General features: G+C 49.5%; 1 protein-coding gene across 1 annotated transcript; it reads left to right on the top strand.

The window, feature by feature from the left end:
• Positions 1 to 3,300: 3,300 nt before the first annotated feature.
• Positions 3,301 to 11,276, top strand: LOC139046753 (neprilysin-1-like). The gene is made up of 3 exons (XM_070534178.1): positions 3,301 to 3,586; positions 5,191 to 5,367; positions 8,921 to 11,276. Exons 1-3 carry the CDS (start codon positions 3,359 to 3,361, stop codon positions 10,916 to 10,918), a joined length of 2,403 nt encoding a protein of 800 aa, XP_070390279.1. The 5' UTR covers positions 3,301 to 3,358; the 3' UTR covers positions 10,919 to 11,276.
• Positions 11,277 to 14,837: the final 3,561 nt, after the last annotated feature.

The following is a 14,837-nucleotide window of genomic DNA, read 5'->3' as shown; positions in this document are numbered from 1 at the left end:
TCTGCCAAGCGCAAAGGGTTCAACAGAAGGTCACTAGGCTGATGTGTGCATGCGGACGGCATTGTGCGATGTATCTAGGCCTTCAGTTTAGCACAGAGAAACCAGGAAGTAAGATCTTTATGAAGAGACGAGTAATTATGTGGTGTCGGTTCAACAGGAAGTCATATACATTGTCAAGCATTATAAGTACGCTGGTGTGTACTCAAGGGCCGACCAAGATAAAATGAAATGCCAGAAAAACCACACTAGCCCGTACGTGAAATGTGCGATGGCCGTTGTATACGAAATCCAGCTGAAATGTGGGAAGTCCTACGTGGGACAAACGGGGAGATGTGTCAATGACCGGGCCCGGGAGCATGAATTGTCAATAATTAACAAAGGTAATGTGCATTTACCTGCGCATCGCATGGTTTGCTTGGCAGGCAGATGCCAGGCTGTAATGAGATTAAGATTAAGATAATTGTGATAAGGATAATTGTGAGATGAGATAATTGTGAGATTAAAATAATTGGCAGGAGTGGTGATACTTTAGCAAGATAACTTTTGGAGGCATATCACGTAAAAGAGAGGCACGAGTTGCATTAGTGATACGTCTGTTTTTCTGTTTGACAACGAGATTCAGCTCTTAAAACGTTACTGAAATCGCGCCAGGCACCACTGATGTACGCATGCGCATTTGTTGATTCTCCCTGTATTGATTTAACAAGAAGACAAGTTGAAGTTGAGCGCTCGACCTATCGCTTCCTATTTGCCCTTCAAGTCTTCATTTTCCTGTTAGCGCAACCATCTATTCATTAGCTCTCTGTGATTATGTGCCCAGGTTTTTAAAAGCAAGAATCTCAGAAATGCTGGACTGGAACCAGACCTAACAGAAAGCTACGGCCGTTGGTTGATCGACAACAATTTTGTAAACACACTGCTGCAGTTCTTGCACGACGAAGAGTTGGAAGCTTTCATTTAACTTTATTTATCCTTTGCGGCAAATCTTCGCGAATAATAATAACAATAATAAAAACTCTCGTGGGGAGAGGTGGCTCGAAGAGAGAGGTGGCTGAGGAATCGGCCATTGCTCTCGCAATGGCTGGAAACGATAATAGTTAGTGATTCTAAAACCGCCATGTTAAATTACGCAAAGAGGCGCATTTCGCCGGAATCACAACGAATCCTGGCAAACTTCCGCGGTCAGGGGCTTGTCCATATCATCTGGGCGCCTGCACACTCCTCCCTTCCCGGCAATGAGGCGGCCGACACCGTGGCTCGAGGACTCACATGCCGAGCAACTGGGGCGCCGCGGCTGGGGCTGACAGGGCACCGGATGGTTGGCTACAGGGAGATAACTAACCATTACAGATTGGGGAGGGTACGTTTTCCTCCCGCACTCCCATCACTCAATAAGCAGAAGGCGGTGTCATGGCGCCTCCTTCAAGCAAGTACGTATCCAAATCCGGTGATTTATAATCATTATTACTCAGAGCAATATTCGGCCAAATGTTAATTTTCTCGAGAAAGGGCGGACCTGGATCACATTATCTGGGCCTGTCCTGGGGCGCCGCGACAGGGCCAAAAAGTTAAGGATCGGAAGCAGTGGGAGACCGTGTTTCTCTGCTCGGACCCCGAAGACGAACTTTTGGCCGTCCAGCAGGCCGAGGATGCCGCTAGAGCTCAAGGGCTCCTGGCCGCCATCTAGGCGGGGTCACCCCCCTCCCAATCTGCAGGCTATATAAATAAAAGTTATTTCTCTCTCTCGTGGGGAAATATGTGGAACGCTTTGACGGCTGCCAGGTTTGGCACTTCATTTAACGAAAATTGAAAATGACGTCGACAGTCGTTTAAAAAAAAATGCGCTCAACGCTGCTTTGACTATACTCAAATTTCTCTGCTAGCTTTTTCTTTTTTTCGTCACTGCTCGTTATAAACGCAAGTGTACTACTACACTTGTGTTGTATCTCAGAACGACAAAGGACATTCCTTAGGTGCTTCCCACGAGGGTGCATAGTTCCCTGCTATTACACCTAGCAATAGCAAAATGGCGCTCTGCGATGCTCTTAGATTCATGAAAATGGCACGAAGTAGGGTATTGCGACTGAAATATTTCTTGAATAGCAGGGGCATCTCGGCAAACCTTCTGGTGGTGAGAAGTTGCATCAGTCGCGATGTTTCCGACCATTCCTGTACGGAGGAGAAGACTAGGCACACGGAAACAGGTTGACCACGCCCAACCCGTCATACAGTCACTTGTGACTTTCTACGTGAGACGGGCTTGGACGCCTGTCTTTAGAATATGTTTGGTATAATGCGAAATAAATGCTAATAGGCAAAATGTGTTCGTGTCAGAACGTTCTATGTAGTCGCGTTGCTTCCGTGTTTAGTCGGCTTACGGTGTCAATATTACACTGTGTGTTGTATTGGTCATTTGTAGAGAAGGTACATTGAACTACGGCACTGCAAACTACAGTGTAATTCCCCCTGTCTCCATAGAGTTGCCCAGAAAAAAATTGTGGGAAACGCTATTCCTTTCCCTGTCTCTCTCCTTAACCTTACGAGGAGTAGCAGGCTATAGACGCACGTTATTCCGGTCATTCTCTCCTCCTTTCTCTTCATTAAAAGAACTTGTCTCTTTTTCTCTCAGGCCTCGTCATCCCCATCATCGGTTGAGACCCTAGCAATCAACATCAGGAACAGCACGGGCACAAGGACAAGGAAGAGGCTGCGGCACTTTGTGCTCCTGTACCCACGCATCGTTATTGTTGTATAGACCGGTGGTACCACCCCATTCACGGGCTAGGCCCGGGTGTGTGAACACTCCTATGACTAGCAGTTGGCGATGGCAACTGGGGTTGACGAAGACGCATGAAGCGGTGCATGACCACGAAGCGCCACCTATACTAAGACAACGAAGCGCTACCGGCACAAACTAAAATCAGCAGAGGTGGCAGTGTGATAGGCACTGCGCGGAGAACGGTTGCTCTTCATTTCTTTTTTTCCCTTTGTTTTTGTACCGATGTACTCGTGTGACTGCTCGCTTCAAATCGCATGTGCTGCACCATCATCATAGTCGTCGCCACCGCTGCCATCATCATCATCATCATCATCATCATCATCATCATCATCATCATCATCATCATCATCATCTTCTTCTTCTTCTTCTTCTTCTTCTTCTTCTTCTTCTTCTTCTTCTTCTTCTTCTTCTTCTTCGTCTTCTTCAGCTTCTTCAGCTTCTTGTTCTTCTTCTTCATCTTCTTCTTCTTCTTCTACTTCTTCTTCCTCATCACAGGCGCGCGCCTCAGTGCAGGCGCCGCTCAGAAGAAGCCTCGGCTCAGCTGCCAGCACCTGCACTTCGGCCATCTTGCCGTTCACGATGCACAAAGATGACAAGACCTCCGAGGTGTCCAAGTCGCGGAGGAGCGGCAAACGCAAGAAGTCCCGCAGCGACTCACACCACAAGGCCGCCGACGAGGCCGAGCACACTGACTCCGAGCAGACGCAGGACCGGACGCTGGACAGGTCTAGCCCTGCTCGACGCGGTACGCGAAAGGTCAAGCGGGCTGAAGATAGACCGCAGCAGGAAGTCAAGCCCGTCATCCAGGTACACTTCGAGGAGATGTTCTTTGCGTGGTCATTCACTTTGCCCTATCTGGAACGTTATTGTACCTTGATAAGGGCGATATGATCCGGTTAAAACAAACACCTACAGAAAGTTAAACAGTGGCGCGTTGGAGTACTTAAGTGACTAAACTACAAGGAAATCTGTAGTCTTGCATCCTGGTCGCTCCGTCCTGTGTCCGGCTTCCGTATCGAGGAGTTTCAGGTGGCACTGGGAAGGCTTGCTATCTATACTAAAGTGTTGCGTAAGTTGAGTCCTTCGTATGTACTATTTAAATATATCAGGATGGAAAAATAGTTTTTCACGGCCTCCGGTCCACCGAATTCGATATGGTTTGTCACACATTAATGAAAAAAAAAATCAAGGTCTACCGGCCGTGATGAGTAAGATTATTTATTTAGGTCACCAGTGTATTCACAGTAACTGTCGAAAATCGCGAAATTGGAGGAGGCGGAAACACCAAGCACACAACTCTCTAACTCAGCAATAAAAAAAAGCGATATCGCAGTTCTGTTATCAGCACCTATTAGACGTGAGTCACCATAAGACAACTTATATACAAAGCTCTCTTCCGTACCCACTTGTACGGCGTCTTAGTATGGGGAGGCGCTACATCAAAAATTTGAATTTGCTTACATACATCAAAAAAGAGTGACCAGGGCAATAACAGACATTCCATACATTGAACACACTTTCTGTTAAACATAAAATTCTTGCGGCAGCTGGCATGTAAACGTACAGGTTCAGAGGATCCTACATTAGTGCGTGTCGCGGGAAGCTTGGCACATTTTTGGCACTTGCTCACCCAACTTGAACAAACGAATTGCTTATACTTTCATTGCTATAAGCACACCCACCCCCCCTTGGAAAACTTCATTATCATGCACAAATTAGGGACTACAAGGACTGAGCCAAACATTAGCAAGCACACATATCAGTTTGGTTTCTTATGTTTCAGTGCATTTTACTTAATTGTTCTCATTTGTTTTATCTCTTACATTGTTTACACACTGTCGTCGCTCCTATTGGGTGGATGCATTCGGTCAAGCAGCAACATTTGCACCTTTTCCTTCGTCTCCCTTTTTTACCGATGTATATATCTGGTCAAATAAATACGGGTTAATTAATTGTTTGATTTATTGATTGATCTAAAGCTTGGCGAAATGGGTGTATCCTACATCGCTCGGAAGTTACTACTAATTCAAAACCCTTCATGCAACGCAGCCTCTTAACAAGGTTTCGCAAGGCACGAATATAGTTGTTTCCACTCTGAGTTTTACTTGAGACGCCCACCGTGGTTGCTCAGTGGCTGTGCTGTTGGGCTGCTGAGCACGAGGTCGCGGGATCGAATCCCGGCCACGGCGGTCACATGTCAATGGGTGATAAATGCGAAAAAACACTTGCACCTAAATTAAGGTGCGCGGTAAAGAATCCCAGGTGGTCTAAATTTCCGGAGTCCAACACTATGGCGTGCCTCATAATTTTGCACGTAAGACCCCATAATTACGTTTTTTAAAGCTTTATTGGAGGTATAAATTCTGTGGTGACTGATAATAATAATAATAATAAAAATAATAAAACCGCAGGCAAACGCGGTCGTCCACCGACCAGGGGCCCCAGTCCCGGAAGGAGCTGTGACGTCAACAACGAGGCCGCCCGTCGGGTCTCGTCCATCAAAAGCCGCAGCACTGGAAGAGTCGCGGTCGAAAACCGGAACGATTGTCACCCAAGGCGGTGTTAGAGCCGCGCCAAGCACGCCTGCGGTACGAGACTCTTATTCAATGAAATCCTTATAGATGTACGCCAATCCTAGCAACTGATGCATCAAAGACAGCGAAGCTGTGCGAGAAATCCTGTACGGAAGTCGTAGGGCTCTGTTTTGACACTGCCTCAAATCTACCCAATACTTTGGCAGAAGCTTCCCTGTATCCCGTTCAGTTACTTCGCTATACCCTAGCCCTTTTAGATATTTCACTATGTCTGAGTATAACACTTCTTTACTCTATAGCACCGGGTGTTTAACAAACACTTTAAATTTTTTATAGATTACCTGTGGCAGATGGCACAATTCTTGTCCCTGAACTTGTCTACTCGATGAGGCGGATATTACTTGGAAAAAAATAATAATAATTGAAATGCAGGGTTGACTAATTAACAAAAAAATACTAATTATGTTTGCAACTAATCAACTTATGGCACATATTGCAATTTACAAATTATAGCAGGGGAGTTTGTTGGCGGATCCACTTGGAACGAATTCTCCGGATGACACCAGTTTCGAGATATTAATTCCCTAACTTTGCGGAGAAATCTGTTGGCGTTCAAGTTACTTTCGTGCCCCAATGCATAAAGCGACGTTTTGTTAAGATTTAACATTATGATGTTTTTTTTTTGTTCTGCTTTGTCTAATATAATGGCGACATTTCTGAATGCCTTGCGCCATTGATACTGACACATGAGCTACCAGGGAGTGGTTTTATTAGGTTTTTAGACGTTGGTGTACATGCATCCTCTGGTCATATATGTTAGTCTTATGAACCATGGGGCAGCAAACCTGTCCTTCCCTACCAATCGGTGCATTAAAAGGTTGGGAAGAGGGCGGTTGTCAGCTCTTGCTTCCTTAACGCACTGCAAAAACCATGCCATCACAAAAGTGAAATCAGCACAATCCAGGTGAGCCGCCTCAGGAGCTCTGTGTAGCCCTGGAAGCTCTGGATATCAGTTGCAAAATGCTTACTAAAGAAGTAAAAAAAAAAAGGCTTGCAGAACCACTCGCAGTTACAGGGACTCTCAAGACAAGATGGTCATACCTTATTTGCACACAATTTCCCAGAGTCTGCGAAAGATATGCCAAATGACCGACATTGATGTGGTGTTTTCGGTGCCTGTGCGATTTTCGGCCCTGTGCAAAAAGGTGAACTTTGTGTCGCGGAAAAGGAAACGAGTACCTGCGCAATCAAGCACCGAAAGCCCTAAGTCACTTGTACAGAGAGAGCGGTTTACCAGATCCCTCTGTCCTGTAACAAGGTATACATCGGGCAGACGGGCAGGTGCTTGAATTGGAGGCTGACTGAGCACAATTATCACTGCACGGCTAAAGATTCAGGTCATTCAGCCTTTCATTGCAGGGATTCTGCCTGCAAACTAATCCTGAAAGAAGCGGAACTTGTGTGCAGGAAACACAAAAAGAAAACAAGGGAAATCCTTGAAGCAATAAAAATCGGTAATTGAAAAGACGTGTGTATCAGTTGTCTCTCGGTATCATTCTCTGAAAGAACGCGCCGTTATCTTGGGCTTTATTTCTAGAGTGGGAATGCGAAATATGTGATGTTTGCTTTGGTTTTTACAGCGAAACGGTATATGGCTAGCCGATTCGCCCGTCCGTACGTCCATCCGTCTGTCGTCTGTACGCCTAAAACACTTCCGGTGCAACCTCATGCGCATGCGTGAGAAAAGAAAAGAAAAGAAAAAGAGGCGCGTTGTTGGCTGTGCCAGTAGTGATGTCGTTCCTCTCAGTCGCAGCCCAGCGCGCGTACAGCAGCTTCTCTCCGGCTCCGACATGGGTAAGCTACGCATCATACCTACTCCTGAGGAGTAGGCAGCTTTCGATCAGCAACGCCGTGAGGAGAACCGTGAACGAGCGAGTCTACGCCGTGCCGATGCTGCACTCGGGGCACAAGAACATGCTCGTGTGGCGGAGTGCAAGCAGCTGCGCACACCAAGCCGTTGTTTAATGAACAGTCGGATTATTCCAGTGAAAAACACCGGGGCCGCACGTTTAAGCTTCGCTGGTTAACCATCTGTACGGAGTTTTTGGGTGGTCATTTTTACTCTGGGTCTTCACGCCTCATTGTCATCAGAGCGTGTGTACTTCTCAAGCGGCACTACAGAAGGCGGGCATTTAAGCAATAAAGCAGTAGCTGCAGTACAGCGCTTGTGTATGTCGTTTTTAATGCATGCATGAGCGTGTCAAATTTAAGTGGGTTTGACGGCGCACATTGACGCAAGTTTGACGGCGCACATCTCGTAAACGGTGCACGGCGTCCACACAGTTCTTTACCAGTGGATGTGCCTGGTAGCCTCACCCCACTATAAAATGTTTAACTGTCAGTATGTGCCATAAGGCAATTAGTTAAATTCCTTATGAGTGAATGAGTGTTAATTAGTCAATTATGCAATTGAATTTGTCGGGCGAGCAATTTCCGCCTCTTCGTGCATAGACCAGCTCATGGACTAGAATTCTGCTATCTGCAACAGGCGATTCCTTTGAAGAAAATTGGAATGTGTGCTCTAAAAACATCCTGCAAGCAATCAACGTGTTCCCGCACGCTAGCTTCTGGCTGCGTGTTTCGACGACGGCGGGTCATTCGCACACGTTCGCTTCAGGTCTCCGACGCAGGCTGCTTTGCTGGCGGTGGCTTCATTGACATTTCGACGGGCATCTCCGCCTCACTAGTAAAAAAAGGCATCCTACCCCCTAGTAGCTTATATCGTCGAGTCTTCGGTGAGGCTCACGCACGACTATAGGATCACGCGGCTCCTTGTTGCACGTTATAATGCGCGTCACCTTCAACCTGCCAAAAGCTGCGACGCTGAGTATTGCGGCCTCTAGCAGACACAGCGCGTGAAGCGATGACTGGAAACGATCGTGGCACGAGCGCTGTGCTGTGTTCGTGTCTCAGATCTCGTTTCTCGGGCTGTTTTCTCTGCGATACACCTTTATTCCTTTTTCAACGCTTACTCCGAAGCGATTTTGTATAATGTCCCTACAGCGCATATCGAGTCAGATGCCTGTAAAACCGTAAGGAAGTGGTTTAGGTCCATTATTTCCGTGGTCATTAGGGAAAATTGGCGCAATAATGATAGAGACTATCGTGCTTTTCCCAGGTGAGGAAAAGTATCCGGGGAATGCGTTTTGAGCAGCGCGAGTTGACATCAAAATTGAGGATGAAGCTTCAACGTGCCAATCCACCACGCTCGGTTACCTTCTGCACGTGCAAGAAAAGGCCCCGTTGAGCACCTTGGTACAGAAACAAAAGAATGCGCTTTTCATTTTGGTTATACATCTGTCGGTAAGAAGTACAGAGTTTAAAAGAGGTTCTGTCCGTGACCCTTCTATGGGACTGAGGAGGATGTGTACCAATTCTTGCAAAAATACACAGTGCCGAAAATAATTTTGCCTCATACACCGGTCCCGGCGATATATAAATTAAGCTTTATACTTTATAGTTACCTTATAGTTACCTTAAGCTACCTTTATGCCTTGTAGTATGTACTTCTCCAGTCTTAACAGAGGACCGCGCGTGCTTATTGCAGCCGAAACAGGACGTGACCGTAGAGATCCAGCACGCCGCCGCGGCCGCCGCGCGACAGTCCGAGAAGGGCGACCTGTGGACCTTGGCCGCACTCTTCCTCTCCGTCACCTTTGCCGTCGTCATCGTGTTCTTCGTCGTCCAGTCGAACCTCAGCATTGAGCTGTGCACCACGGCGCCCTGCGATTCGTTCGCCAAGCTGCTCGACGCGTCCGTCAATGGTTCCATGAACCCGTGCGACAGCTTCGGCCGCTACGTGTGCGACGGATGGCGCAGCAAGCACTCGGTCTCACTGCGGGAGTCGGTGTTCCGCACGGCGATCGAGGCCACCGTCGCGGCGGTGGAAGGTGTCGCCATCCCGGACACGCACCAGAACGCGGGCGAGCAGACGGCGGCCTTTTTCCGGTCCTGCTACGAGTCGCTCGTCAAGGCGGACGCCGGGTCGGCCGCCGACGAGGTCGCGCTGGTCAGGGCGTACCTCGCCGAGGCCGGCGTCGTGTGGCCCTGGATTCCGTCGCGGCCGGACGTGCTGGAGACGAGCCTGTTCCTCGCCTTCGAACTGGGGTGGCCCGCGATCCTTGACATCAAGGTCAGGGGCTCCTCGGCGAACTCAAGCGCCGTGATCCTCGAGCCTTCGGCCTGGTTCACGCGACTGATCCCCCTGATTGATTCGAGTACCACGAACGAGGTGCAGCGGAAGGGGTACTTCGACGCTCTCGTCCAGCACTACGGCGGCGTCGGGAACGTCACCTACAGCGACATCCAGGATGCCGAGCTTGTTATGAAGAAGCCGCTGAGGGACGCCCTGGCGTTGCGAAACTGGACCACGCTGGAAACGAACCACATGTATCCGGACGTTAGCGCATGGGCCACTGCGCTGGCTAGACACAACGTCACCGGGGCACTCCGCTTCCTGTCGAGTAACGCGGCGTTCGTCAGCGCGTTCGGCGAGCTCTGGCAAGAGTACGGTGACGACAGGATGCACTTGTACGTCTCCTGGTGCGCCGTGCAGTATGCCTCGATTTTCACCAGCCGAGACACGCTGCTTGCCACCGCCGCAGGCGGGTCCCGCCTCCCGAGCTGGACGTCTTCGCCGTCCATCTGTTTCACGTTCACCTACGGTGTGGTGGGAGACGCCATATTCGCGCCTTACAGCGCCCGCGTCCTCAAGTCGGGCGTGCGCTCGGACGTGGCCAAGCTGATGTTCTCCGTGCGCAAAGCGTTCACGGTGCGCTTCAAAGACGACCCGGCGTTCTCCGCTGACACGACCTTGCTCAACGAGTGGGCCTCCATAGAGGGCGTGTTCGAAGCGTTCGACTACCGGATAAAGCACGATCTGCATTCTCCGTTCCTGGGCTATCCGGACATGACGTCGTCGTTTGTGCGCAACTGGAGGAGCGTGTCGCGGTTGGGGTTTCAGACGGAGGCCAGCGTCTACGTCCTGCGCACGATCGACGCCATCCTGAACAGAGAACTGTACACGGTCAAGAAGAGCTCGCAGGACTTCGTGCTGCTGCCCTTCGCGCTGACGTCCCCGATGTACGACGTCGAGACGTCAGTCGCGATCAAGTACGGCACGCTGGGCGCGCTGCTGGCGCGCGCATCGGCCGAGATCGCCCTGGACTACTACGGCAGGCAGGCGGCGACCAAGCATCGTCTGGACGAGTCTCGAGAATGCTTTGCCAAGGACGTCCGGACGATGTCGATCGCGCCGCGGGTGGACGTCATGCTGGAGGCGGTCGCCATCGAAGCCTTGCTGGACGCCTTCCAGGAGAACTCGGATAAGAAGCATCAGGATCACGAGGACGTCGCCGGTTACTCGGCACTGGAGACCTTTTTCCTCTCCTGGTGCCTCATGAAATGCGCCGCGCCTCCCAACGAGCGCAACGCGGACGTGGATCCTTGCTCCGCACCTTTGCGGCACGTTCGGAGGTTCTCGGAGACCTTCCGTTGCAAGCCGGAGACATCGCTAAACCCCGCGCACAAGTGCCGGGTTTTCTAACGACCGCATGTGTTCGCGCTGTCATTTGCACAGGTCTCGCGGGCATATACGAAAGTTTTGAAAGGCTAGTCGTCTTCAAGCGCTGAGGGTTACGCGCTATAGGATGTCGCTCGTACAGACATCGGTAGAATGTGCTGAGGAACTGTGCGTCTGGACATGGAGGTACAATTGATATATCAACGCACGCATGTTCCTCGCGGCATATCAGCGCTCACACAGAGACAGCTGACGACAGTCTGAAACTTTCACAGCTCACGAGAGCCTGTCTTGCGGACAGCTGTTGACAATTTTTCTTTAATTGTGCAGTTTTGTGTTTTGATATACTGCGAATGTACATGTCTCCGTTTTTTTTTCTTTTTTATGTGGTGCGTTGTTCCCTTTGCCTTGAATGTACTGTGCATGAGTTTTCACTCCGATGGACAGAGGGAGGGCATGGGGGGAGGGCTATACACAGGTTGAACCAACGGATATTCGTATAGACTTGTTCGCGTATAGTGAATTGCGAACAAACCGCGCAACCAAAGCGAAGCGCGCAAGCGAGAGTTGATAAATGTTTACAATGAACATGCACCAAGTCGCTAGCCTTCGTAGTTAGTGCATGGCTTGAACAGAACGCGCATTGTGCTTTAGGAAGTGAGATTCTGCGGGTTTACCAAGTACACATTGTATATTACGCTACAGAACAACTTGCGAAAGCCCCGTGTGCCCTAAAAAAGCTACACGTTCCCCCCTTGCTTCGGAACAATTATATTAAGGCACCTGAAGACAACTTCTCTCTTTGTGCAGCGCATTGCGGAGCGAAGCCTTCCACATCCGGCGTAGTGAAGAGTGATGTGTGCTTCACGCGCGTGGTGCCCATGTTGGAAACCAGTTACACGCATGTTCCCCCCGCCGCAAAGAAGAACCGTGTGTTCGGTGACCGCCGGTGGCGCTATACGACAGCCGTGGCAATAGGGAGCCTCCCTGCAAGATCTGTAGCCGTGGCACAACGTACATGTTTATTTACATTCAGCGTAGCGTCTGTTTTATTGCACGTATGCTGATTAACGACGTTCCCTCAACAGCGGTTCAAGCTGCAGAGTCCGGCTCTTAGAAGGCAAGTGCAGCAGGCGCAGGCGCTGCTGGTGCTGGCGCTGGTACATCGAGAGCGGGCGCTGGGGCAACTGGGGCTGCAGGCTCCGCATCAACTTGCGGTTCGCCAGCTGCCTCGGCAGCGGCTGCAGTGTCAATATGAAACTTAGCTCGCTACAGCGAGTCTCACGCTCAGTGAGGTAACGATAGAACGAACCGCTTTGCAGCAGCGGGCTCGGAATGGGAAAGCATATGTCCGATTCACTTTCGTACGCCCGGCAAAGTAAACCAGGCTGAGATAACTTAAAGCTATGCTAATATGTCATTATTCCAACTTCGCCATTAGCCTTCCGTAATAGGTCAAAATGACTCGAACCAAACCCGCATGGGCGGGCACCGCGCCCATTTGGGCGGAGCCCTAGCCACGGTCACGTATCACGGAGGGATAATAGAGAGTTTTAGAATAGGGGCCCCAAACGTTTCGGGGCCCTAAAGAAATAGCATCGAAGCCACTGCACATGCGCAAGACGCAAACTGCCTTTGGGTTTTGCGTTTGGCTTTGGGTTTTGAGCCCAAATAGCGGCCCCAAAAGTTTTGCGTCGGCAAACATGGCGGCACCCATCGAAGCGACGGCTCTAACCTAGCACCAAACTGGGTTCGATTCGCGGTAACGCGTGAAGTTCGCAAGCTAGGAGAAGTGACTGCGGTTATCGCTTTCAACTAGCGTGTGTTATGAAGGTTGACTCATTAAACGCCGCTGATTTTGAATTCGATTGTGGATTTTATGGCTCGTAGGCCTAACGCGGCTAAGCTTGGCTGGTGAAGGCTAGTAAAGTTGGTTTGCTCAAAACTAAGCGCAACTAATTGTTTGCTGCTTACAGAATAACTTCTAAATTGTAATTAAATGCGAATACGCGAAAGCCAAAATTATTATTCCTATCACAAAATGGTATATTCTGTATAAATATTTCTAATGGCTTTTCTTTGACGCCGTAGTGGCGCTGTCAGCGCAAGACGCTATCCGCAAACGTAAAACCCTATTCTAAAGCTCTTCACTCCTGCGTGCCCCAACGCTAACACCCGCAAAGGTCTTTGGGGCCCCTATTCTAAAACCCTCTAATGGCGTATTTGGAATAAACACGGATTGGAGTAGTAGTACGTTATCTCAACCCAGCGTTTGCAGGGAAGGTGATAACTGTATAACGTGGAAGGAACGTCACATAACCTTCTTTGAACCCGCTTGGGTAACTTGAAATGCACTGGACATATGCAGCTGAAGCTTAGTGGCACTACGAACTCGGCGTTAACAAAGTGTTTTCTCAGCAAATCGAATTTCCTGCAAAAAGATGGGAACAATGGCCATCTCTACGGGAGTCACAAGTGTGGTGGTGTATTCCAGCCAATGGCCTCTTTCAAGGATGCCTGTCACATTAACCAAGAACATGGAGTTAATACCCACAAGCTGGTTCCAGCACCTCTTCTTTTTTATCGTATCCACCACTGTCGGTTACGAGCGCTGGCTCCGGCAGGCGCTGTCAACTTAAATCACGTGCTCCTGCCTCCAAGATTAAAGCGCCGTCTGTCGCGATCCCGGAGGCAGCGCCCTGCGGCTCTTGCCGAGCTAGACCGATGCGGAGAATCTTTCCGCCTCCGCATAGGTCTCTCTCTCTGGAGGACGCTCACATTTGGCGACGCCTCCAGGGAAACAATTACACATCACCACATTGGATCTACTTAACACAGACGAGCTCCAGGCCAAAGACGCGCTGACCTCGCAGTCGTCACTTCCGCTGCAACCGGAAGTACTGTAGGCTGCTAGCGCAATCTCTGCGAATAGCACAAACTAGCATGAAATACTGAGACGCCCGCTCTAACGGGTCACGCGAGCGATGCAGTGGGCATCTAGCAAAGAAGGCATTGTTCCAGCGCGGAAATAATAGTTGCGCGGATATGACTAAACTTCATAGCTTTTTGCTTTGCAAATTGATTATATTTGAATAAAAACATTGCGTTACAAATTCAACACGTTGCGATGATTACGCCAGTGCGAAGAAACGTTTTGAGTGTAGAAATGTACAATGTCTTCGAAGTGCAGAAAGATAAAGCATAACAATCAGCTCCACAAGAACGTCATAAACCACAAGTGCGAAAATTACACAAATCCAACGTGCTCACTACAGTTCTACCGGACCTGACGCGGTGGTTTATGGGCTATGGTGTTGCGCTGATATGCACGAGGTCGCGGGATCGAATCCCGGCCACGATGGCCGCATTTCGATTGGGGGCGAAATGCGAAAACGCACGTGTACTTATATTTAGGTGCAGTGGAACACTTCCGTAGATGTGGACACGTATCGGTGTAGATGTGGGAGGCTCATGTGGTAGCTAACGACAAGCAACGTTGCCTCGCAGGTACGGCTCTGCGTGCTCTCCCCGAGAGTGCGCAGAAAGCGAAAGCCTTTGTTGAGGAAATGAAAAACAAAGTTCGGTGTTCCTTAGTTTATTCTTGGTTTATAAAAAATTCAACTTGAGTTTTGCCACAACTCCTCCACGCCCCACCAGGCCCTCCTTCGTTGCCAGGTTCAGAAGTGTCTCCCAGCACTTGTCTGTCGAGCAAGGCATTCCTGGAGCATGGAACATGCTTTGGGCTGTCTTGGCTGTGCTGTGCCCAATATATAAGGAGAGGAGTATAATAGGCGTGTTTGTTTGTTTTCGATGTTGTTTGAGAGAGCGTTAATTGAATGCCTAAAGTATCCACTAGCCGACGATGAAGAGGCGATTTAAATAACGAGGAGCATCTGTCGAGACCCAGGCGGTGAATAGAGTTTACAAAGAGGGCTGTTGTATG

This window comes from Dermacentor albipictus, chromosome 2 (assembly GCF_038994185.2).
Source record: "Dermacentor albipictus isolate Rhodes 1998 colony chromosome 2, USDA_Dalb.pri_finalv2, whole genome shotgun sequence".
NCBI lineage: Eukaryota > Metazoa > Arthropoda > Arachnida > Ixodida > Ixodidae > Dermacentor > Dermacentor albipictus.
Note: the sequence above shows the minus strand (reverse complement) of the source record. Positions and strands in the feature narration are given on the sequence as shown.